This window comes from Gorilla gorilla, chromosome 6, assembly GCF_029281585.2.
Source record: "Gorilla gorilla gorilla isolate KB3781 chromosome 6, NHGRI_mGorGor1-v2.1_pri, whole genome shotgun sequence".
Lineage (NCBI taxonomy): Eukaryota > Metazoa > Chordata > Mammalia > Primates > Hominidae > Gorilla > Gorilla gorilla.
In genome coordinates, this window is record NC_073230.2 from 15,124,627 (window position 1) to 15,151,594 (window position 26,968).

At 36.0% G+C, this 26,968-nt stretch overlaps 1 protein-coding gene across 6 annotated transcripts in view; it reads left to right on the plus strand.

Annotated features, from left to right (window-relative positions):
* UMAD1 (UBAP1-MVB12-associated (UMA) domain containing 1) overlaps positions 1–26,968 on the plus strand; it is a 236,817-nt gene that overhangs the window by 40,047 nt on the left and 169,802 nt on the right. The window contains exons 3-4 of one of the 6 annotated variants that reach the window (XM_055347212.2): positions 7,390–7,525; positions 10,410–11,922. The exons of the other annotated variants lie outside the window; for them this stretch is intronic. Of the exons in view, the coding sequence (XP_055203187.1) occupies positions 7,390–7,525; positions 10,410–10,623 (350 nt within the window). The 3' untranslated portion in view covers positions 10,624–11,922. Of the gene's footprint in view, positions 1–7,389; positions 7,526–10,409; positions 11,923–26,968 lie in introns of those variants that run through there. 6 annotated transcript variants of the gene reach the window in all.

Consider the following 26,968-nt stretch of genomic DNA (forward strand, 5'->3'; position numbering starts at 1 on the left):
TAAGACAAAAGCATGGATTAGCTTATTATGTTATAGCAAAAAGAAGGAAAAATAACAACAAAAAGTAATAGGATATAAATGAAAAGGAACAATTTAGATATTGTTGTTGGTTCACTAATATTGTTGACCAAATATTGAATATAATTTTGAAGCAGGCAGAATGAAATTGGGCAAACACTATTGTAGAGATTAAAGGAACTGGGTTACAGTACAAGTGAAATGCATCATGGTTTTCAGAATATGCAGGTGCTTCTTAAAGTGGGGCATAAGAACTTCTAGTTTCCATTGAGCTAATTATTTTGTAACACTTGCTGAATTTAGAACCAGAATTTAATAATTCACAGCAGCTTGGATTTCACCTTTTAAAATACTTAAAACACATTGAAATATGTAATTTAGTCTCACTTTCTGTTTTCCAGTCTAAATGATCAGTCAGATATTGAAAATAAGTGAGTTATTTTTAAGATTATCTCCTACGGAATTCCTCATTCTGGGAACCAAACCACATATACATACTTCAGTTAAACTATCATATTTTTATATGGAACTTTTAAAGATAGTCTCTTCATCGCTGTGTTGTTTCCTTTATTTAAAAGTGGAAATTTAGCTGTGTACATAAAAATTTACATTCTAAGGAATGAGGGACAGTAAGTCACTTTGATTCTGTCTAGGGTTGAAGGCTTTAATTAAAACAGTGACAAAAACTAAACAGGTTTTCAACATTTGCTTCCTATTTTTATTGCCTGTTCTTACAAAAAATGTATACCAGATCTTTAAAAAATTAGAGTGTTTATGGATTAAAAAGTAACTTACCCTATCGCTGTCTCCTTACCCATGTATCGGGATATCCAGAAAAACTCGATTTACATTTAATTTACTTAGCAGTTTTTGTGTTTTTACTTTTGACCTTTAAATTGCAAAGCAAGTATGCCAGGATTTTTCAACTAACTTCATGATGTAGATGCTTGTTTTTCTATTAAGAAATGTGGAGTTGTGTGTCGAATGGATAGAATTAACAGTATTTTCAGTCACTGTTACCTGATTCTGGTTTACCTGTTAATCTAGCAGTGTTTCAGTTTCAGTTTTTCGGAGGTGAAAAAGTTAGGTTAGGCCATCCCCGTGTGGGGTACACCACCCTTCCTTAACTCCTTGAATTTACAGTGAAAGGCAATTGCATGAAGGAAGAGGAGAGGTGCCAACTGTACTCAGAGGCAGAACTGAGCCTTCTGTTTGGCACAGTTAATTGTGGGAAAGTCATTCATTTTTTTCGGGGACTCAGTGGATTTAGTTGACTCAAATGTAAATTAGGGGTCTATCTCTCTGTGATTCTAACCCTTCTGTGCATTAGGGGATACTTAGAAAAAAATACTGGTGCTGTGACCCATTCCTAGATTCTGATTAAAAGGTCCTGGGATTAGGCCCAGGAATTGATTTTTTCCCCCCAGAGTTCTCCAGATGATTCTAGAGTTCATGCAAGGCTGAGAAGCACTACAGTCCACTCTCTAATAATTGTATGTCATCAAATAATGTGTTGAGACACTTTGAAAAAGACTTCATAAAATATAAAGTTACAGTTTCTTTTTTAGTTGAGCCATAAAGAAAAAGCAAATAAAACCACAGAATTTCTGGGTAATTACATTTCCTTCAATATATTAAATCATTAAATAGAAAAAGAGCAGAAAGCTTCATACATAATCCTATGAAATGAAATTTGTTTTCTTTTCCTTTTTTTTTTTTTTAGACGGAGTTTTTGCTCTTGTTGCCCAGGCTGGAGTGCAATGGCGTGGTCTCTGTTCACTGCAGTCTCCGCCTCCTGGGTTCAAGTGATTCTCCTGCCTCAGCCTCCCAAGTAGCTGGGATTACAGGCATGCACCTGCCTAATTTTTGTATTTTGGATAGAGACAGGGTTTCACCATGTTGGCCAGGCCGGTCTCAAACTCCTGACCTCAGGTGATCCGCCTGCCTTGGCCTCCCAAACTGCTGGGATTATAGGCGTGAGCCACTGCTTCCAGCCAAAATTCATTTTCTATGAGTAATATACAGTTTTCCCTTGGTATCTGTGGGAAATTGGTTCTAAGACCCCCGCTCATACCAAAATCCATTGACGCTCAACCCTCTGATATAAAAGAGCATAGTTTTTGCATGTGACCTACATACATCCTCCCATATACTTTAAATCATCCCTAGATTACTAAAATACCTAATGCAATGTAAATGCTATGTAAACAGTTGTTTTACTGTATTGTTTGGGGAATAATGACAAGAAAAGAAGCCTGTACATTTTTAGCACAGATGCAATTTTTTTTTTTTTTGAGACAGTGTCTCACTCCATCACCCAGGCTGGTGGCAGTGGCACAATCTTGACTCACTCCAACCTCTGCCTCCCATGTTCAAGCAATTCTCATGCCTCAGAGTCCCAAGTAATTGGGATTACAGGCGTGTGCCCCCATTCCCGGCTAATTTTTTTTTTTGTATTTTTAGTAGAAATGGGGTTTCACCATGTTGGCCAGGCTGGTCTTGAACTTCTGGCCTCGAGTGATCCACCCCTTTCGGCCTCCCAAAGTGTTGGGATTACTGGCCTGAGCCACCACGCTTGGCAACCACAAGCAATTTTTTTTTCTGAATAATTTTGATCCACTGTTGGTTGAATCCACCCATGAGGAACTCATGGATATGGAGGGCTGACAGTTTTTGAAACCTTAGATGTTTTTTGAAAAATCAGTGGAACATCTGGGAAGCATTTTATGAAATTAATTATACAATGTGAATTCCAACTGATCTATGACTCTTTCTGGCTTTAGCCATAGTACAACTATGAATTTATGTGAAATTATTTGACAGATTAACACCCGTAAACTTTTCAAACCAACATCTGAGGTACTTTTTAAAAATCAGACTAACGCATTCCAGCAGCCATGTTTTAATACAACTATTTGGGGGTAGTTGACTGTTTCACTATGGTACTATTTCCTTGAAGGGTGCTTATTCCATACAACATCTGTAGGGAAAACATTGTAAGTATGCATACCATGTTATGTAAATGGAATTTCTCCTACTGTTTCCTTACAGGCTTTACTAATGCTGTAACTTCACATTTTGTCAGATTTAACTCAAAAATTATGATAAGTGGCTTTCATATTTATTTAAACTTTATTATTTCTTTATATTAAAGATATAGATAATGAGGATGAGACTCTAAGTAAAATGTACAGTATGAATATTCTACCTTGTATGAATAATTCATATAGGGTTGGAAGACCTGAATGTCTTTCTGGTAATCTTAGTACTACAATATTCTTTTATACTTAAGTAATTATCATATTGAGCATCTTTTTTTTTATTCATTGCATGTAACCAATGCATATCATGAAGGGAAGAATTATTATTGGGCTTACACATTGATCTTTTTTTTTTTTTTTGAGACGGAGTCTTGCTCTGTCTCCAGGCTGGAGTGCAGTGGTGCCATCTCAGCTCACTGCAACCTCTGCCTCATGGGTTCAAGCGATTCTCCTGCCTCAGCCTTCCGAGTAGCTGGGACTACAGGTGTGCGCCACCACGCCCACCAAGTTTTGTATTTTTAGTAGAGAAGGGGTTTCACCACTTTGGCCAGGATGGTCTCCGTATCCTGACCTCGTGATCCGCCCGCCCCTGTAATCCCAAAGTGCTGGGATTATAGGCGTGAGCCACCGTGCCCGGCCACATTAATCTTTATAAATGTGAATTTCTAAAAAATTTAAGTGTTGGCCCACTTGGTTTCTCAAGTTGCCTGCCTGACCTTCTTCCTAGTTGTACTTTTCTTCTTTTCTTTCCTTTCCATACTATTCTAAAGCTTTTTAATAAACTTTCACTCCTGATCTGAAAAAAAAAAAATTTAAGTGTTTTCTTCCTTCATTATATCATGATAGAATTATGGTCTTACCTTGGAAGAATAGTATCTCATAAAATAAGTAAGAAGAATGTGGTAAATTAGTGTGGTATCTTTTTTTGATTGTAGTAATCGGTAAGTGAACATTCTTGAGCACTTTCTCTATCCCAGGTGCTCTGCTGCTTGGTTAGGGATGCTCCAGATTCCTGGGCCTTGCCCACACCTAGTGAAACAGAATTTTGGGAGCTATAGCCAGAGAATCAGCATTTTAACCAAGCAATGCATTTAGTATAGCTACTTGGGAAGAGTTGACTGTTTTACTCTACAGTATTTTTATGCATACTGATGTCTGAGAATTGCTGGAATAATTATTTTTATAAGGTATGGTAGAGGAGCAAAACTATTCTAGGTGGTGGGGCAGATTGTGTAAAGTTATATAGCTTCAGAAGAATCTGATACATAGGCAGGGCCAGTATTCTTGGCTGAATAGAGAGGGTGTATCAGGGCCACTATTGGGAAGTGTGTCCAGAAACATGGTTTGTGGGCCTTGTGTGGCCTTCTCAAATGTTAGAATGTTATCCCATTGGCAGTAAGGAACTATCAGACCATTTTAAAGCAGTGAAGTTATGGGTTTTGTTTTTTTGTATTTTTTATCAGAAATGTATTGACAATTTTTTAAAAATGTAGATAATTTTTATAGTTTCAGCAAGATTGAGAATTATCTTTTAATGAAAAAACTAATTGCAGCATCATGTCCTGAATGCATTACTGAGAAAGCATGCACGTATACTCATACGAGCTTGACAGAGTAAGTCAGAGAAACCACAACAACAAATTAATACACTTTCCAGAACCATCATGCTGCCAAGTTATTTTTCCGAACACCTGATAATTTAACCTTTTAAATCTTCTTTAGCTTCATTGTGATATTGGGCAGACACTACTAGTCCCTCAATATCTGTTTCCCCCTTTATCTTTCCATGTGGCCGTTTTCCAGTTAGGTGTGAAGATTATGATGAAGTTTCTGGCCAATGGGATATAAGAAGAAATGTTGTGTTGCAGATTCTAGGAAATCTTTTAAAAACACACTGCTGTGTACCTTCCTTACTCCTCTCCCCTGCCCCCACTTCCCTTATCCTGGAATGTGGATATGATGATTACGTAGAATTCTAGCCAGCATCTAAGACCATGAGAACTAGGGTACGTTGTAAGGATAGCTGAAGAGTGAAGTCAAAGAGTTGTGAAGTTGCCATACCAGTCCTTTGAACTTTCCTTTGAACTTCCTTTATGTGAGAGACACAAAGTTCTGTTCTGTTTGAGCAACTATTTTATTATGTCATTTGCGGATGAACCAAGCCCTAAGTAATACAGGTACTGAACTGGAAATAATAGTATTTGGATTCTATTTAAGTTCTGTCATTTACTTGCTGTGTGATTTTGAGCAGGCTACTTACCATTTCAGTCTCATTTTCCTTTTGTGTGAAATGTTAATGATATCATGGTGTCTTCATTACATTGTTGCAGGAGATGAGGCAAAAGGAAACTGTACACAGCTCTGCACTGACAAAAGGGAGTACAAAGAAATTGTAATTATTTTGCTGACCCTGGGCAGTTCAGTGAAATGCTTGGGAGAATGATTCTGAGGTAGCACTTAGTTTAGCTGGAAAGAATTTGGGGATCACTAATGATGTATGTTGTAGGCAAAGGAATGGTGTGCACCCTGCCAGGGCCACATATAGGCCTTCCCTCATCTCAGACTGGAAGGCCGATCTATGCTTCTATGATCAGTCCACCAGAAAGTCTATTCACACCCACTAAAAGCTGAAGTGTTTAAAGTGTGCATTAACTAGCAGAACATTATTAAAGAGAATTGCTGCCAAACTCTGGTTATCAGTTAAATTTGAAAAGGATTCACTTCCTACAACTGGTATTTCCATCAAAAATGATATGTACTTTTATGACTGTACATACACACATATTTTTAATGATAAGTATTAAATACATGATATTCAAGGTTTACACTATAGTGTTACTGACTTAAAGGAGTAATTGCTCTGAAAATTTTAAGTATTCTAAGTCAAATAACTAAGCTGTAAATTTATGGAACGACTTATTTTTATTTCTGGCATCCATCATTTCCTGATGCACCAGCTGAAAATATGCTTGGCAGCACCAAAGGAAAACTGTAATCCCTGAAATAGCTTGTTGATGGATGGCTTGAAGAAGTTGATAACTGAGATAAGCAGCCATTGTCCCTGTTGCTGTTGCTATGTTAGGGGTTCTTAACCCATTTTGAGTTTGGAGGGCTGCATGCAGTGGTCTGGAAACTTCTGACACTACATGTAAAATTTTAGGTTTGTATTTTTGGGGGGAGAACATTCCCTGCATTACATCAGATTCTCAAAGATCTGTAACCCCCAAAAGAATTACTTTTTTAGATGTTGCTTTGGTTTACTAGCTCCTTGGGCTGTGATTTCTTGGGATATTTTTATCTTAATGGTAAAGGTGGGAGAGTTGTTGTCAGGTGGGGCATATCTCATTGGGTACCTCTACTAGTTTGGCTTCAGAAAGTAGAATGTGAGAACCTTTTTACTTGTTATCTTAAAAAGGAAAACTTACTTATAATTAGTAGTGATTATTTGCTCATGGTTTGCCTTTTCACTGATTATTCTAATCCAAGGTGTTTTTCTGCTCCCTTGCCCTCAGCCCAGTGTTTCCTCATGCAGAGTGCCCAGCTTGTTTCATTTTGTCTGTGTCCTGTTCAGTGTAAAGATCTCAGATGAAATCTGTCTCGAGGCTTCCTCAGTTTCTAGATAGCTCTCTTTTTGATCTCATGTTGTGAATCTTCTATCATTTATTTGCTTCTTAATCACATGGTATTTTGTAGCAGCTCCTATATTATTGTTTTGTAATGTTATTTACGCCTTTATTTTTGTATGTCTTGCCGATTATGTTGTAACCTCCTAAAGGACATCTAACCCGCTGCGTATTTTACAAAATTGTAAGCACATGACTATCAAAAAGCTGATCCTTAGTCTGTATATTGTTAATAGCTTTTGTAATGACTTGTAAATCATTTAATATTTGGATAGAAAACTTGGTAATATCTTCTATTAAGGTATTTTCTCCAATGAAAATAAGTCTTTGTTTAACTTATCTATTACTTGGATTTAAATTATACTTATTTTATTTAGTTATATAAATGCAAATTAGTAAGCATTCAGGCTAAGCCTGCCTTACTCTGGGGAGGAGGGCCTTCCTTCACTTCCCTACCTCTGCTTGACCATGCATTTTAGGAGAGCCAACCTTATTCTCAGCTCCAGAAAGTCAGTGCTCATTTGCCTAAGCCAGTCATGGTAGTCTAATTCACCTTGCCAGTGATTGGCTTAGGAATGGGCACCCATCACATTTCTGACTGGACATGAAGGAAGATCAACTGAGAGACTCATGGGCAGGTACAGACAGAAGAGACTGCCACCTCTTCTGGATGAAATGACTGATGATGTTTTATCTATCATTGCCAGCTTTGCTTAGGAGAGCTAGCTTGAGACAGAGGTCACATGTCAAAGATGGCAGAGTAAAAGGAGGAAGCAACCATGATGACATTGTTGAACTGACATATTCACTAATTTGGGAGCTGTTTACCTCTGGACTTTTTAGGTGAGATAATAAATTCCCCCATTAAAGTTTAAGCCACTTTTAGCTAGGTTTATGTTACTTGCAGCTGAAAATGTCTGCACTGATGTTTGACAGATGTGCTTATAATGCTATCTCCCTGGATAATCTTTTCTTGGTAGAGCCCCTGTTTTTCATGCCCAAACTTCATGGAAATGTATTTATATGTATATCTCAGTAAAGCTCTTCAGTCTGTGTCTATATAGAAGACATTTATATTTATGTCTTTCTAAACGCAAAACAATTGGAAATCGTCTGGAGTTCAGTTTTAAATGAAATTAATAGATTGTCAGAGTCATAAGTAAACATTTTGAATGGTATACTCACTGCCATCAAAAATGTTGTGCATTTTGGATATTGCTGGTACCAAGGGAGACCATATTACTGCTAGAAGGCAGCTAGTGATTAACAACCATACTAATTGGTGATCAGGAAACAAGTTTAACATGCTCACATAACAGTTTGCTACTTATATATAGGCGTTTTTACTGTGTTTTAGTTATGTCTTAAGAAATTGGTTGAGGGTTTTAGATGATATATTCCACATTGTAATTTTTCCCATCTAAAGTGATGGGAAATAAGCTTGCCATTATATTTTCCCACCCATTTGATTTTCAGGAACGTATTACTGATATTAGGCAGGGATTCCTTTACTAATCTGGACCAGCTGTGTTATTAAGTCAGCAATTCTGCTAATGATAATGTAGTCTTTAACTAGCAACTCACCTGTATCCCTCACATATTTTAAATGTTACATATTTGGAAATGTATTTCCAAAATGCTGAAGGCAATAAATGAAACCATGATTTTTTTTTTAAGCATGGAAGTTCAGGAGAAAAATGGAAGTGTATATGTTTCCTTTTACCATCCCAAATTTCTAGTTACAAAATCACTTTATAAAGTTTAAGGCCAAGTATATATTATGTTTTTACTGGAGTTGAACATTAATCATGCCCAGTATGTCAGATGTTAAAGAAGAGTTTTAAAGGTAGTGAAAAATATTGTATTAATCTTATTTTTAAATGTTTACTTTTTTATTATAAATTGAGCTGCAGTTTTTTAATATTTTGCAATTATAAGGTGAGGGTGATGCGGCACATAAGTTTTAGAGCTAAAAGGACATCTTAGGGATAATTCTAAACAGCCACATATGTAAATATTTCTGTTTGATAGTTATATATTGAGAATACTTTAATATATCTAAATTCTTTTGTTTTTGCTAAGGAGAGAAAGGAAGGTAAATATAGTATTGAGCTACCTTATATGAAATGCCAAATTATGGTATGAACCAATTATAGTGAAAGCATTCCCTTCACATATAAATGCTTTTCTAGCCTGTAGGCATCTTTTCATTGCTAAAGTTGGGTTAAATTTTCACCACAGAAATTCAATTATGACTTATACCTGTTATGAAAATATGTAAATACATCAAATATATTTTAATGTTTTAGGTCCAGATATATTTAAATGTTTTTTATCCCCTAAAGGAGTGCAGTTTCTTTCTGCTCCTTCTAGGTCTCCAAAGTTACAGGACCTTGAAGCATGTAGAGCTCAGCATGGTACAAACCTGTATTTCTCAATTTGTGCTGCATGTGACCCTTCCTGGAACTAGGCAGAAGTGTCATGCTGCCAACATTGAATAATGGTGGTCTTTTCACAGTTCATAGGGGGAAAAAACTGATGGAATTTCAGGTTTTTCATTCCAAAATTGTCCTTAAATTCTAGAAAGAGCCACCATTAATTTTCAAGCAAGTATTAGGCAGATAAAATGTATGTAAGAGGAAAAAATGGTTATTCAAGGAAAAAAACTTGTAAACAACTGATAATATCTACTTTTATAACTGTTCTTTAGATATTTGTAGTCGCCATCATTATTTTATGTTCAATTAAAATAAACCAAACATTAATAGCAATTTAAACTTAGAATTACTAAATACATAATTTCATCTAAAATGATAGTTTGTATGATAGAATTTAAAATATCAATATTCAATATTGTCCTGCAAAGAGCATTTTGACTTCAAGCCCTGTATGACATTCACTATATGAAGAGATTACATTTCGAAGGAGAAGATGGGAACTCTGCTGCTTATTTTCTTTCTCATCTTATGCATTTCAGATCATTTTGCTGGGGCATAGATTCTCTATCCAGTGACTGAGGAAGTAAATTGGATTTTTATCTCTAAAGTTTTCTTAGAAAGAGCTTTACATTTTAGTGACACTTTTTTGTTCTATGTATTTAAAGAGACTGACAAATCCCTAATTTATTCTAATCTTTATCAAATTAAAATTTGATGGTATTGAAGTGTTTTCTGATACATTGAGTTCTTTCTCAGGAGGGAAAAAGGTGGTTCACTGGCTGCCAAACAAAAGTCATGAAGGTTTTTTAGTTAAAATTTTATCTGGCTGGTAGCTCAGTTTAGCCTTGACTAATCTTGTATTAAAATACTCATGCAAATGTGGAAGGAAAAATTTTATAACTGTTCCAAAACTTAGGAATGACAGTTTAATGCTAGAAACTGAGGTGAAGTTAGATTGAGAAAAAACTAAGCTTCTACACATAGTACAGTATGTTGATAACTGCAGTTATTAACAGTTATTCCTCTTTACCCCTGGGGTTCCATTCTGTAAATGAAACAGAGTACTTCGCCCCCTTTTTCTGCACTCTGGCACACATATCACCATCTTCCCTTACTCTGGAAAGCAGCTAGTCAGCAGGTAGAGAAGGGACTGGTGGTGGTGGTGGAGGGTGATGGGGAGGTGTAGTCTAGTCCTCACCAGGAAAATAACGTGGGCAGGAATAGAGACAAAAATTGGTGCTGCTAGTAGTCATGAGGGGAATTATAACTTTTTTCTTGTACTCCTGCAGACCACGTGGTAGAAATAAGAGGAAAAAGACATTCCAAGAGAGAAGAATGACACTGAATGAAAGGCCAGAGAAAATAGGCAAATGGATTGAATGCTCTGGGCACCCACCTGCCTCTAAGCTGGTGGAAATTTATATTCATACAGTCTTTCTGGAAGACAAATTGTCAATATGTATCAGAAGCTTTAACAAGGTAGATCGATTCCCTTTGCCTTAGAAATTCCACTTTTAGTAATTTATCATCAAAACACAAGCAAATGCATTTTTTGTTTGTTTGTTTGTTTGAGATGGAGTCTTGCTGTGTTGCCAGGCTGGAGTGCAGTAGTGTGATCTCAGCTCACTGCAACCTCCACCTCCTGGGTTCAAGTGATTCTCCTGCCTCAGCCTCCCGAGTAGTTGGGACTACAGGCCTGCACCACCACGCCCAGCTAATTTTCGTATTTTTAGTAGAGACGGGGTTCACCGTGTTGGTCAGGATGGTCTTGATCTCTTGACCTCGTGATCTGCCTGCCTCGGCTTCCCACAGGGCTGGGATTACAGGCATGAGCCACCGTGCCTGGCCAAAATGTGGTTTTTAAAATGGTATATTTCATGTGAACCTTTTTGTTATGTATATTTTATGTGTCTAAAATAGCTGTAGGAGGAAAAACATTTACCTAAGGACCATATGATTACAGGTAATTTAATCTTTTTTCTTCCTGTTGATTACTTATATCTACTTCATTATTCTGTAATGAACAAGTATTACTTGTATAACTCCAAAGTCAAAAGGAACCCCAAAAGTATATATATGTCCCTGAATTCTTGAATCTCTCAGGGAGCTGTAGTTCTTCTAAAAGCAGAAGTACATTTTACTATTACTACTGAAATTGTACTGTGCTTCTTATTTCCAGTATACAATTCACCAAACATTTACTAAGTAAATATGAATAGTTACTCTTAAAATATCTCTATCTATCTATCTATCTGTCTGTCTATCTATCTATCTATCTATCTATCTATCTATCTATCTATCTATCTATCTACATTATTTCGGTAGACTTAAGGCCAATGTATAATATAGGAAAATCTCATCTGAAACTTTCCATTCATTCTGCAATAGCTTAGTAATGTATAGACTTTCCAAGGGGAAAAGATGTTTTGGGGGAAGAAGTTAACCAAATTTTTATTTGGGTTTCTCTCTCATGTTTTCCTGGATGTTGATAGTTCTTTTATTCTCAAAAGAGCTTCATGAAACTAGAACTTCCAGTGTATCAGGAGGCATCCTTTAAACATTAAGGTCTATTTTAAGGTGAAATTCTACTATATTTTAAAAATTGTTTATTTAAATTCTATAACTTTTACTGGATTGCACAAATTTATGCCTTGTTTATTTTGTAATGACTTTATTACAATTTTAATAATTTAGCAATATTATATGAACGTGAAGTTTTATATCCTTCTTTAAATATTTTGTAAGATGTTTATGTGATATTTTAAGTTTAAACTTATAAACTCTAATCATATTAACACTAGTTACCATGAGTGTATGTAATAATTTTTCCTCTATGGTGGGTTTTTATATTGATAATAAAGTTATATTTCATATTATCTTAAAATGGCAATTATTAAAAAGGAGAGCTTTCCCTCTGAGGACTGAGATCTCTCTTTTTGTTGCCATTATTGTCAGTTGTTCTGGAATACTAATGCTTTGTTGATATAAGGCAACTGAGTTTTTTTCAACTGAGTCATTAGACACTTGAACAAGAGCAAAACTTTAGATTTTTCTCCATACCTATAGCGGGGCACTATGAAGTAGTTGGAAATTTGTCTGTGTGAGTCATATTTGAGCATTCCAAAGAAGGAATGAAGCATGTTTTCTTTTTCTCCTCATGACTAGTGATAATTGAGTATCTTTTCTTGTGCTTATTGGTAACTTTTTATTTTTAATTTTTATGAGTATATAGTAGGTATATATATTTATGGGTTATATGAGATCTTGATACCGGCATACACATATAATAATCACATCAGGGTAAATGGGATATCCATCACCTCAAGCATTTATCATTTTTTTGTGATACAAACACTCCAGTTGTACTCCCTCAGTTATTCTAAAATGTATAACAAATTATTGCAGACTGTAGTCACCCTGTTGTGCTATCAAATGCCAGATCTTACTTATTGTATCGAACTATGTATTTTTGTACCCATTAACCATCCCCATTCCCCACCCCACCCCCACCACTGTCCTTCCCAGACTCTGGTAACCATCATTCTACTCTCTATCTCTCTGAGTTCAATTATTTTAATTTTTAGTTCCCACAAATGAGTGAGAATATGTGAAGTTTATCTCTCTCTGCCTGACTTATTTCACTTAACATAATATCTTTTTTCCATCTATGTTGTTGTAAATGACAGGATCTCATTCTTCTTTATGGCTGAATAGTACTCCATTGTGCATATGTACCACGTTTTCTTCATCCATTCATCTTTTGATAGATACTTAGGTTGATTCCAAATCTTAGCTATTGTGAATAGTGCTGCAATAAACATGTGAGTACAGCTATATCTTTATTATCCTGATTTCCTTCCTTTTGGGGATACACCTAGCAGTGGGATTGTTGGATCATATGGTAGTTCTATTTTTAGTTTTTTGAGGAACCTCCCTACTGTTCTTCATAGTGGTTGTATTAATTTACATTCCCCCCAACAGTGTTTGAGAGTTCCCCTTTTGCCATATCCTTGCCAGTGTTTGTCATTACCTTTCTTTTGGATAAAAGCCATTTTAACTGGGGTGAGATGATATCTTGTTGTAATTATGATTTGCTTTCTCTGATGATCAGTAATGTTGAGCACCTTTTCATATACCTGTTTGCCATTTGTACGTCTTCTTTTGAGAAGCTTGCTGTTTCCAAGTAGAGAAAATCACTGTTGCTGCCAACCAAGTAGCCGTGCAATAATTTGTTTACTTGCTGTCAACATTTTCCCCACCACAGTTTATCTCATAGAGAATTCTCAAGCCCAGCCAACTTTAAGATTTCATTTGTAACACAGAATGATTATGTTATATTAGATAAGAAAGGCCGTAGAGAGAGAAAAATCTCCTAACCTTGTCTTTCTGTCTTTTCTAGACATAATACGTTGATTTTTTTTACTCTGATTCTGTCCATTTAATTTTTGTTACATGTTTCTCAACCATGGTCTTTCCTTGTTACTTTCAGGCATAGAACTTCCTAAATGTTTAGTCTCAGAGCAAGAACACTCAAGCTTTTCATGTTCTTTGGCACTAGCAGCTGTAACATTGAATTTCTGGCAGTGGAATTTCTACTCACAGGATCTGACCCCTCACACCATGGCCCTGAATTAAAAAAAACATTGCTTCTGAGCATATGCAACTCAGCAAGGATCCTCAACAGCTTGTGTTCTGTGTAGACCTAGCATCTTTAATATCTATGTATGTTGGGAATTATCTGTCAATGTGTCACCTTTAGGTTCTTTATTTTTCTACATCTGTCTTCTGTGGTCATAAATGCTGATTGTAAGTTAAGCAGCAGTGTGCACACTACATCTTATGCACTAATGGTTGGATTTAGTATCCAAGCATGGCAGGAGTGTGAAACACTGAGATGGATCATTGACCTTTGTCTATAGGAGGCTCTTTTAAACCCTACTGTGTATATCTCCGTTTTTTTTTTTTTTTCTGATAAACTTACCAGTGTAATTTTTTTTTTGAGATGGAGTCTCTGTTGCCCAGGCTGGATTACAGTGGTGTGATCACAGCTCACTGCAGCCTCTACCTCCTGGGTTCAAGCGATCCTCCCATTGCAGCCTCCTGAGTAGCTGGGACTACAGGCATGCACCACCATGCCCAGCTAATTTTTTAATTTTTTGTAGAGATGGGGTTTTTGCCATGTTGCCCAGGCTACCAGTGTAATTTGTTTTCTCCTTGAACTCATACAAGACTCACTCTTTTAGCCAAAGTTGATAAGAATTATTAGGTAGATTAAAAAAAAAAAACACCCCAAAACAAATGTGGTCTGATGGTGAAGTATCACGATAAAGACAATTTGTAAAAAACTGTGAAATCATATTAGATCTTAGTATAAAATTCTAATTTTCTATAAAAAAAATACTTCTTAGAAGTCCTGAGCTTAGCCACTAGAACTGGCCACAAGACCTGATTTGGGAAGAGGTAACCTGTTATATGAATTTAGTTAGTAAAATTGTAGAAATTCAGATGTCATTTGATCCCAGGGAAGTGTATTTCTCCCCAGCTATTAACCAGTGTCAACTGTCTGAAATTTATTGATCTGAAGGCTCTTCCTCATTTGTTGCCAGTAGCTCTCCCTCATACAGAACAAATGACTCACATGCTCAAGCTAAATAAAGCACTCCGTAAAGATTTTTCTGCCTCTAGAACTGCTCAAAGTCAGCTCTCAATAGTGGGCACTGATTCTTGCCAACTGGTTTACCCTTACTAAGTCTATAGGTAGGGCCCTGTGAAACCACACTAACATGTAGATGTTCTCTCTTTTTCTTTCTTCTTCTTCTTCTTTTTTTTTTTTTAAAGGCTTCCATTTTCAGACATTCCTTCTGAAATCTGTTAAGAATAACATAAGACTAGTCACAGATTTATTGATTTTTCCTGGGCATTTGACTATGTGAAGTGGAACCAGCTATGACCTAAGCTTAGCAAGCTCAGTAAACACCCTCTCTTTGCTCCAAGGTCTATATAACTTCTGTCTTAGTACACATTCCAAGCAGTCAGTAGGAACGGTCTTGTGATAGATCAGATGATTTTCAGTCAGGATCAGTCAGATTGTTTTGCTTTTCTTTTTATTCAAAAAATTATTTTTTCACCCTTTAAAATCTTGATGATCATATTCCACTTCTTGATGGAATGTGTACCTGACCCTTTGATACACTTTGCAATAGTCCTGATTGGCTTTCTGAACAGATTCCTTATTATCTGGGAATGATCTCTTCTATCTAATTATTTTCCCAAATAACTGCTTAGTGTTTATTGCTTTAATATCAGAATCCTCTATTCTGCCAGACAAGTTGCAGCATTTAATTTGTTTTTTTCTAAAACACCTATGAAACAGATAAATTATCCATTTTATTTCATTTCCTGTAAGTTATTTTCTTAAAACACGTATCTTATGGGTACATACTGGAAACTTTAAAAAATGGCTAATGTAAAATTCATTTTGAAATATTACTGTGGCTTCCTTTTGTGGCAGTCCTGCTCAAAATTTTCCAAGTATCTCAGGAAGGAAGAAGCATGAATATGTACCTGCTAAAGCCCTTGGGGTGGGCACCTAACTTTAAAGATATTTTTAATTTTTTAAGCTGATATTATCAAATTCATGTGACATTGGCACCCCGTGTATAATAAAGCTGTGGTTATTTTAACATAAAATGCTTTAAATTATGTATCATCAGGTAGTAAACTAGAGGATACGAGATTTACTGTATTTTTTCCTTGTCATTATGCCTCTTTTCACATGGTGCATGTACTCTTGGGTATCCATCTTCCAGTTTGAGAAGTATAAATCAGAGTTTTTCAGTTGCTTCAATGACTCTCTGTTTGAGACCAGAAGTGTTTTCAGAGGAAAATTTTGATATTCCCTCAGCTCACCTTCATGAGGGCTGTGAAATAAAAACTTTGGGGAGTTGCCTGGATTGGATTCCTTAGCAAGCTGACCCCACTACTCATTTGATTGTTCGAATGTGCATTTCTTTTAATTAGAAATAGAGAATTTCTGCACTTCAGGTTCTGGCTAGACAATATGTTATCTGAATCAAATACTTACTAAATGCCCATGAGTTAGACACTGTGCTGACAGGCACGAAGAATAAACAGGTAGTTCTACATCTGATGTGATATTGTTTATTTTGAATTGCTATATGCTTCATTAGTGGTTTTGGATGAAATTTAGTAAGATATAGACAAGGCACATTTATTTCTGTGAGAAGATTGCAAAATATAACAGTTCCCATTCTTGAAGTAACTAGAGAAAATTTTTTTAGTGCTTTTTAAAATAAGGTTTATATAATGGTGCGTTTCCTGCTGCATCTCTGCCATCAATTTCAACCAAACTGGTAGAAGTTTTGATTGAGAAGTAGCTGTAAGTTGACTTTCAGTGTTTTTACAGCTTAGCCTTTTCCTTAGAAGTCACTTCTAGAACCAGATCCACCTGACTGAACAAAATGTGTTTGAGGTTGAATCATTGCAGGCTTTATTCTGTCTAAATGTTTTTTTCTTTTCTTTTTTTTGTAGTATTTCATGTAACTGGAGATCCTGTTTAGGCAGTTGATTCCACAGTTTTGACTATCAAGTAGCCCAGTTGTAATGTGGGTGCTACAGCCTCAGCTTCTTAAATTTGGTTTGGAGCATCCTTTCAACCTTCTTTCTCCAGCTCTTAATAATTACCTGCTCCACTTCTTTAATGACTATTTAGTGGTAAGGTAAACAGGAATCTTGTCTTAAGATGAATTCATCTCAAAGTGATTTGGAGCCAAAAACCAGACCCTGACATTTCTGGCTGTGGATTTCGTTTCCACCAACTCACCCTCTTGTCTTTTTTTTTTTTTTTTTTGAGACAGTCTCACCCTGTTGCCCAGGTCTGATAACAGCTCACTGAAGTCTCGACTTCCCTGGGCTCAGTGATTCTCCCACTTCAGCCCCCCAAGTATCTGGGACTACAGGAGTGCACCATCATGCCCAGTTAATTTTTATATAGTTTCTGTGTGTGTGTGTGGGGGAGTAGATACCAGGTTTGCTATGTTGCCCAGGCTGATCTTTGCCTGCCTTGGCTTCCAAAGTGCTAGCATTATAGGTGTGAGCCACCGTGCCTGGCTGGGTTCCCCCAACTCTCAAGGGGTGCTGAGTTGACTGATTATGGGAATGCCAGAATAGAATTCTGAGAATGCATTTGTGTTTTTCCTTCTTATCAGACTCATTTTAATAATATAACAGATTTAATTTTTAGTTTTCATTGACTCTTTATCCAACTGATTTAAAATTTAAAAATGTTTATGCTTTAATCACTCATAAACTTGGACCTCAAGTTAAAAATTTAATATCCTTAGTTCCTTAGAATTTTGTAAGAATTTTTGAATTAGAAGTACAATTTTGTTTAGTTTTTACTTACACTAAAATAGGAAAATCATTAAGCTGTTTAAAAATAGTGGCACCAGACTGAACTAAACAGGAGCAGTGGAAAGTTTCACTTTAGAAACTGCTAGAGAACTGAATCCCTAGGGTGGTCCCTGGATGTGATGGTCCAATCTGTAAGGTCATCTTGGAAATAGATTTAGTTCTAAGTTTAGGACCAGAAAAGACTACTTCCTTCCTCCAGGCTTTTCACATTTATCCCTAAAGCTATATTGAGTGAGGGCAGATATATTTTTCAATTCCACAACTGCTGGTGCACCACAACTTGTAAGGTTCTGTAATCTTAGTGCTCATATAATGCCTTACAAATATTAAGTTTTTAGTAAATATTTGTTGGGGGAGAATGAGTAGATGAATTGGCATGGTAAGAACTCTAAACTGAGCTCTGTCTAAACTGAGCTCTGGGTTATAAGTAATACTATTTATATAAGTGGAAATACGTTTTTTTGTTTATTCATAGATTATAGCCAGAAAACTACACTTAAAAATAAATTCCTGAAGTGAAAGTAAAAATTAATGTTTTCTTCTCATGAAGTAAGTGTGGTGATACTTACAAGTTATTCAAATATTTAGAGATGCTCAGTAAATAACTACTTCTGTGGAGGGCGTCTTAGTCAGTCTGGGCTCCTTTAACAAAGTATCATAGATTGGTGGCTTGTAAACAATAGAAATGTATTTCTCAGGGTTCTGGAGACTGGGAAGTCCAAGATCAAGGCATTGGCAAATAGGCAGTCTGGTGAGGGCCTTCTTTCTGTTCACAGATGGCACTTTCTCCCTGCTCCCCACATGTTGGAAGGGTCAGGGTGGCTTTCTGAGGATTATTTTATTCCATTCATGTGTACTTCACCCTCAATACCAAAGCACCTCCCAAAGTTCTCCTAATACCATCACTATGAGGGGTAGGATTTCATTTCATGAATTTTGAGGGAACACAAATATTCAGTGTAGAGAAAACACCTGAAGTCCAAAAATTTATATTAAGAAAAAGTCAGGGTGGGTGCAGTGGCTCATGCCTGTAATCCCAGTTTGTGGGAGGCCAATGTGGGAAGATCGCTTGAGGCCATAAGTTCTAGACCATACTGGGTAACGTAGTGAGACCCCCATCTCTACAAAATAAAAACAAAAAACAAACAAAAACACCAAAGGGCCGGGCGCGGTGGCTCACGCCTGTAATCCTAGTACTTTGGGAGGCCTAGGTGAGCAGATCACCCAAGGTCAGGAGTTCAAGACCAGCCTGGCCAACATGGCAAAACCCTGTCTCTACTAAAAATATAAAAATTAGCCAGGCATGGTGGTGGGTGCCTGTAATCAAAGCTACTTGGGAGGCTGAGGCAGTAGAATCACTTGAGCCCAGGAAGTGGAGGTTGCAGTGAGCTGAGAATGCGCCACTGTACTCTGGCCTGGGTAACAAGAGCGAGGCTCCATGTTAGAAAAAAAAAAATGCCAGGCATGGTGGTGCATACCTGTAGTCCCACCTACATGGAAGACTGAGGCAAGAGAATTGCTTGAGCCCAGGAGTTTGAGGCTACAGTGAGCTATGATCACGGTACTACACTCCAGCATGGGCAACAGAGGGAGACCTTGTCTCTTAAGAAAAAGAAAAAGTCATACAAGTATAATTCACACTTGGATCTCTATCGCCATTTGGTTAATATTCCAGTTGTGTATTAGACATTTAATAAACATGTTCTGTATTCTTGTAGAGAAAAATGTGTGAGGAGGAATGGAATCTATCATACCTATTTAAGGAATGAACTGTATCATTTCCTCTCTAACTGTGGGGCTTAGAGCCCTAAAACCTCATGTAAAGATAAATTTGTGGCTGAGAAACTTAAAATTTTAAGGGGAAACTAGGTTAGGGGACCTTAAATTGAAGGTATGTGACAGTTTTTGCATTTGCTAAAAGAAAACAAAGCACACTACAGACAATCTATGTGACATTTTATATATCTTAAATTAGTAATACTGGAAACTGTCCTGCTCAACTTCATTTGCCATCCGTTGTTTGCTAGAGACTTTCTCAGTGCTCACTCTTACATGCTTGTAAATCTGTGCTGCTTTGTGAAGATGAGAGATGTATGAAGTAGTATTTTTCTGAACCTTCCCCTCTATTTAAATGCTCTGTGTCTGTGCTTTTCTGATTCAGAGTTGACCTTATGGGTCTTGCTTATAAGGTCCTATATTTCATAGTGAAATATGATTAGGAGGCTGATTAGGATGATTAAGAGAATGACAGTGTATTTACTTATGTTTGCCTCCTATCTGTTTATCAGTTCCCCTTCATTCTATTCAGGTTTCTGCAGCTGTGGGTCCTCCCATGGTTATTTCATGACAAGCCCTTTACCCATGTCTCGGATGACTGTCTGCCCTCTGAGGATGCCTGGGTTTATTTGCTTTCTTCAGTCTCCATTTATCTTTCCTAATAATTCACTGCAACCATTTCTGCCATCTCTCTGCCGTCAGCTATACCTCCCTTTTCTGTTTCTGACCTCTTTTCTCTTCTTAACGAATTTTCCAAATAAGAGTGGCTCATGATTTGTAAAAAGTAGAACTGAAATTCATATTGAAATTCAGATAGAGAAGGTATACAGAAATATATTCACATATAGTTGAATTTAATGTAAGGGATGTCAAGGTAGGGAAGTGGTTACTATGTAGATGTTTTCTGTTGTGTTTGTGATTGAAAGGTAGATTTTATATGATAGTCAAAGCTTGTCTTTAAAAGTTTGGTATGTGATAATATCAGAGCAGTAAAAGGCTATTTCACATTTTAAAACTAAATCTTTATTAAATAATTATTTCACAAGTTAGTAATTATTGATATTCTTCTTCAGGGACTAGAGTTCCTATGCTTCCTAAACTGACTTTTAAGGAAAGATGAGACTATATTCAGTGCAGTTTTAATATTACATATTTTATTATCTCTTATTTTTTAAATTGATATTTTATGAAGGAGTCTATGGAATATAATATGAAAATTCTGGTTTGGGAGGCAGGAAACCTGGCTTTCAAGTACACTCCAATAGCTTTTATATAAAATTCAGGTGTTCTTTTTCTCTAATACTTGAAATAGCTATTTTCATTTTCATGTCATTTTCTGTACTTTTCCTGATACTTTTAAACATTGTTTTATTTTCAAATGAACAGCCCTCAAAGATGAAAATAAAAAGCAAAAGTTTCTTAATGTCTTAAATGCTTTTGTATATATTAAGTGACTTTCTTTAAATTGAATCTTACTTTTCCACTGACATCTATTATGATTTCTGAAATGTGCTCCTGTGAGTAAAATTTGACAAGCCACTCTATCTGTCAGTGGCCTGGTTTTTTTTTTGTTGTTGTTGTTGTTGTTTTTGGTTTGCCTTTTGTAAAAAGTGCTTAGAGACAAGTCAACCAGTTTGTTTGCTGATGAACAGTTATTGCTTCACCCACCTGTACAACTTCATTGTCCTAGCTACAGGGGAAAATCATTTGATTTTTTACTTGTGTCATTCTCCAGTCCTGTTGTCGTGTAAACTTATAATGTGCTCCTTGAAGCCATGCGAGCAGGCACAGCAGAATTTCAGGAGAATGCCTTCAGCTAGTCTTCTAGTTAGTGCTACGCTGAATTTACTGCCTGCTTTTTAGAACTTCCTTGCCAAACCTTCACTGAATGACTCTTCATATAATTGAATACAGCTGTAGTTTATTTTATTTGCCGAAAATAATAACTGGTGCCCACTAAAATGGTGATTAAAATCCACTTGATGTTTGTACTCTTTTTTGCTAAGATTTTAAAAAGGTGCTTACAATGAGGCTTCTACAGTAAAAATAATGTAGTTTCCTGAATTATGGAATTTGTGTGTTCTCATTTAAGGTTGCAGTTTAAATTGATCTTTTATCAAAATTTAGACTGAAGAAGAGATTTTCCATCTAATTTATTTACCTATAGAATTTTTAACTTTTTAGTATGAAGTACCTTTTTGTGAGTGCTCTAATTTCTTATTTATTAAATAAAAAGAAAACTAAATTTTATTCATTGTATGGATATAGCAAGTACACATAATTTTATAAACATCTTTTTGTAACCTATATTGAATCCCAGAGGTCCTGACTCAGGTTTCAGACAAGCTCAAAATACAGGCACTTACAACACAGGTGCTAACAACAATTTGTCCTAATCAGTTCAGGGCCAAAGTTCAGCTCCTTCTTCTCTGGCCAATAGGATGTTTTAATTATGAAACGCAGACATCTCAGCACTTTGGGAGGCCGAGACTGGCAGATCGCTTGAACCCAGGGGTTTGAGATCAGCCTGGGCAACATGGCGAAACCCCGTTTCTACAAATAATGCAAAATTAGCCAGGTAATGTGGTGGCGTGCCCCTGTAGTCCCAGCTATTTGGGAGGTTGAGGTAGGAGGATTGCTTGAGTCTGGCAGGTTAAGGTTGCAGTGAGCCGTGACTGTGTCACTGCAGTGAAGCCTGGGCGACAGATAACCTGTCTCTTAACAAAGGAAAGAAAGAAGGAAGGAAGGGAAGGAGGGAAGGGAAGGAAGGAAAGAAAAGAAAAGAAACAGACATACCTTAGAGCAACAGTTCTCAAGGAGATACTTTGATGGAATCCCAGACATCTTCCTTTTCCAACTAAGTATCTGTGTGTGAGGCTGTGTTTTCTTTAATGTATTTCAACTAAACAACACATCACGATAGTCTGAATGCAGAAGAGAAAGGCCAACTGTTTTCTGTTGAGCTAGAAGTTAAGGATATTCGTAAAATTATAAGGCTACTCTTTTTACTACCTTTCTTTTTGTTTTGGAAAATATAGTCATTTTTCATAGAAACTTTCATGTAAATATGTAAAACAGTTAACTTAATATATTTAAAATTTGTTTTGAAGTTTTGATTTCTAATATGAAAAATATTAACAGATGTAACTGATGTAAGAGTCCTTTGGGTCTTCAGTAATTTTTGAGAGCATAAAGAGGTCTTGGAGATCACAGAGTTTAACAACTGCTGCCATAAAGAATTGCTTCTGGGCTGGGCGCGGTGGCTCATGCCTGTAATCCCAGCACTTTGGGAAGCCGAGGTGGGCGGATCACAAAGTCAGGAGTTCAAGACTAGCCTGGCCAATATGGTGAAACCCTGTCTCTACTAAAATAGAAAAAACAAACAAACAAACAAAAATTAGCTGGGCGTGGTGGTGCACGTCTGTAGTCCCAGCCATTCAGAAAGCTGAGGGTGAGAATCACTTGAACCCAGGGGGTGGAGGTTGCAGTAAGCTGAGATCGCACCACTGTACTCCAGCCTGGGTGACAGAGCGAGACTCCATCTCAAAAAAAAAAAAAAAAAAAAAAAAAAAAAGAATTGCTTCTGTACTTAAATGCCAGTTTAACTTATAGATTGTCTTTAATCACAAAAGGGTCATCAAATGAAAAAAAACGATGTGTTTTATTTGGGTAAAGTAAAATAGGCCTAGAAGATGGGCAGATTCTAAACAGTATTCATCATCTGAGTGAAAAGAAGATTCTGGATAAACTCAGCATGCCGTTACAGATACAGAAGAGGAAGGGTGCTGACTGTGAACCATGGTGCTTCTTGGCATCTGTAACACAGGACTACTGACGTTCTCTCTGACATTGTTATTATTCTGAATTGAAGGGAGGTCCTGTTCTGACATGTTGTAAACCAGTCTTTGTTTTTGAACTTTTTATGCAATGATGAGAAGAGATCTCAACTTAGAAATCTTGTTGACATGCATGGAATAGGAAGTGACATATAAACTTCCAAGATGATTGTAATGAAGTTCGTATAGTTGATGCACTGTGATTTAGTTTTGTCATTAAGATTCTGTTTTGGAAAAATATCTGACTTATAAAAAAATAGAATCTTAAAAATGTTTAATCATAATAACCACCTACATTATTAGAGTGCTTTGGAGTTTAAAAAGTAATTTTACATGTTCTAAATAATGTAAGCACAATAAAATAACTATGTAGGTTTAAGTTAATATAATTGGTTTGGGTCACTGCTCTGTACAGCCTGCACCCAGTGTTTGTATTCAGTGTGTTATTACAAAATGCTTAATACATATTGTATGTAATCATCTGGCTCTAAGTACTATGCTTATCTAATCCATTATTTTGATAATCATATTAGTATTTCTATTATAGGGATAATGAATTAGAGTTCAAGATGAAACAGTCGAACTTATTTATAAACAGAGAACTGAATGTTTTTAGGATTTTTAGGGTAGTGAAACTACTCTTATGTTAATATATTGGTGGGTACATGTCATTATAAATTTGTCCAAACTCATAGAATATAAAGTAAAAAGAGTGAACCCTAATGTAAAATATGGACTTTGGTGATAGTGATGTGTCAGTGTATGTTCATCAATTGTAATAAACATTCCTTTCTGGTGGGGAGGTTGTAAATGGGGGAGGGTGTGCATGTGTAGGGGCAGGAGTTATATGGGAATTCTCTGTACCTTCTGTTCAATTTTGCTATGAACCTAAAACTGCTCTAAAAAATAACCTCTGCTTTAAAAAGGTATGTGTACTCTATAATCTTTTATTAGAAATATTTGTTGCTATTTTTACATGGAAAAATACAGGATGAAGTCATTATTCCCTAGAATAAATTATGGAAGTCACCATTCAAAGTTATGATGGAGTCAGGATGCTACAAAGAAAGTAGATTATCTCAATAGTGTTGTGTGTGTTGACTGATTTGGGGAAGAGAGAGTAATTAGTGAAAATATATGAAGTCCATGTTGAGTCAGAACAAAACGGATAATCACCTTTTGAGATGAAAAAAATCATCAAAAAGAGTCTAAAAATTATCTGTTGGTACAGATTTTGGGAAAATCTAGAAGAGGTGGAAGTAGTGAGGCTGCTCATGTTATCACCCTAGTCTGGGTTTGCTGGTTAGAGCATGTATGATTGGAAGAGAGAGGGACAAGTTCAGGAAATACCAACAGAGCATGGGAACTGTACTAGGTTCAGTGATTCCAAAACCAAAAATGAAAACTATATAACAATGCTAACAATATATGTAATATTTCCAGAGTTTCCAAAGCCTCATTTAAATTGTGCCTGAAAATGTTAGATATCATTTTTTAAAATTGGAAAAAATGAGGAATACAAAACTTAAGTAACCCATCCAAAGGCACATACTAGTAGGTAATAATGAAGATAACTAATAATAACTCATTTACTTAAGAACTCTAAGAACTTAGTACTATTATTTCTAACTCACAGATGGGAAAACTAAGTGTCGATGAGGTTGACTAACTTGCCTAAGAGTGCGTGGTTAGTAAGTGACAGCTGGGATTTTAAACTAGATTGTCTGAGTCTGTGCTCTTAATCAGTATGTTCTACATCTTATCTGTTGTTTTTGTTATTTTTTGGATAGAGCATCTTGACTTACTTAGATTTAAAATAAAATCCATTGCAGCACAAACATTTGCAGGGGTGGCTAAGATCCTAACAGAGGCCCAGGGAGATGACAGCAAATCTTTCCTAATGCCAGGCTTATATTCTTGTCTCATTCTTATCTTTGAAGTCAAAACATTTTTAGTCAGTCCCTAGAAACAGAAACATGACTGTGTCAGGACACTAATTAATTAGCATTGAGGAGTTGTTTTCTGATTATAAATATATAACTATTGTACTACCATTCCCTGTTTGTGCACATTATTTGAGGAGATGGAATAAACAGGCAAAACCAGTTTTTACAACCCTGTGTGAATACTGGTCTGTACAGCAAAGATTATATACATTATGGTTATAAACCCCTTGTCTGCCTACAATATTAATATGGAATGAATGTTATCACCAAGTTACTGTAACTCAGAAGACTTCAGAAAATATCCTCTAGGTATCAAATTAAATTTTTAACTATGGTACTTTTTGCTTGCCTTGAATGACTTTCCCTGGAAGCCAGAAGCCTTGTGTTCAGTTTCTAGCACCATCATCAATGTTACCTTGGGTAAATCATTTAAACATGTTGAACGTATGTTCCATTTGGCAGTGGGAATGCCATATGCTCTCAAATTGCTTCAGTGTGATTTTGTAAAAGTGAAATTGATTTTAAAATATGAATATATAAAGTGATTCCACTACTTATTAAGTAGAATGCATTGTATACTTCATAAAGCTAACAAATAATACAAGAATAAATGATATTTTGGAATTTAAAAAAGACCTCTTTAGTTTTCTGTGATCCAAAATCTGGCTTAATTTTGCCTTAAAGCTATTCTTAGTGTTAATATATAATGCTTTTTAAAAATCGGCCAAGGTATCTTTGGGCATTTGTAGTCCTTTTCTGTTCAGAAGTGTCATTAACTTGAAATATAAAGATGCTTTCTAAGGAAACTGGTTTGCCTAGCCAGATCTTTTAATGTAGTTATTTTGCTATGTGAGCTGTAAAACCCAAACATTGAGGCTGCTTTCCACAATGCCTTGTTGCCCAGACAGTGATGTCATGTTTTAAGCATGTTTAGTTTGCAAAGGTCCTGCTTTTGATCCTTTAGTTGTCACTTTTTTAATGCAGCTCCTCCTGAATCACAAAGGTACTGAAAGTAATTTGCTTCATTAAGGTCTGTTGCTGACACTGTTGTATTTCAGTCGTCATTCTTCTCTCAGCCTCCTTCATTAAGACCTTATTCAAATTTGGATCATGGTTCTGCTGCGACATCCATGCCATTATCATCTAAATAGCAATTACATATTCAAACACAACAGCTTCTCCTTAACTGTCTGTAACTTAACATTTTACATAGATTCAAGTGGGAATTAAGAATAAAATGAATCTTTTCTTTGTGATTTACAACCCTCCCTTTCACCCTTGGTTTACTGGTTAATGTTGAATAAGCTACTTGTAGACGAAGGAAGACAAAATTATTGATTGCTCAGCTTTAGTTTTGTAGACAGATATATATTATAAATTGTTTCTGTATTAAACAGTTACCCAAGTGTCAGTGACCCTTATTCAATCACCCATGTATGTATTAGACAGCATTTACCATTTTGGATATAAGGGGATCAGGTCTAACACTCTATTAAGAAATTAATAGGATCTTTTACAAAAGCAGCAGTGCTTTATAACTTGAAACTTTGAAAGGAAACCTTTAAAAATAAGTCAACATATTTGTACTTTGTGGGACAGACCTCAAAAATAGAAGCAAATTCCATTAAAGTAGTAATATACTTTTCCTACTACTTCGTTTTGGCCATCTTAAAATTATATTTTATAATTAGTAAATAAGCTGATTTGACTGAAACGAGCAACTATGTTTATTGGAGACCCAGCTTTTCAACAGATAGAATGTTAGGACTTTTTTTGCCCATTAATATGTGGTTTAAAGGGAAGTTATAACAAGACACCAAATGTTTATGTATATATACAAATATAGGCAGTTGTATG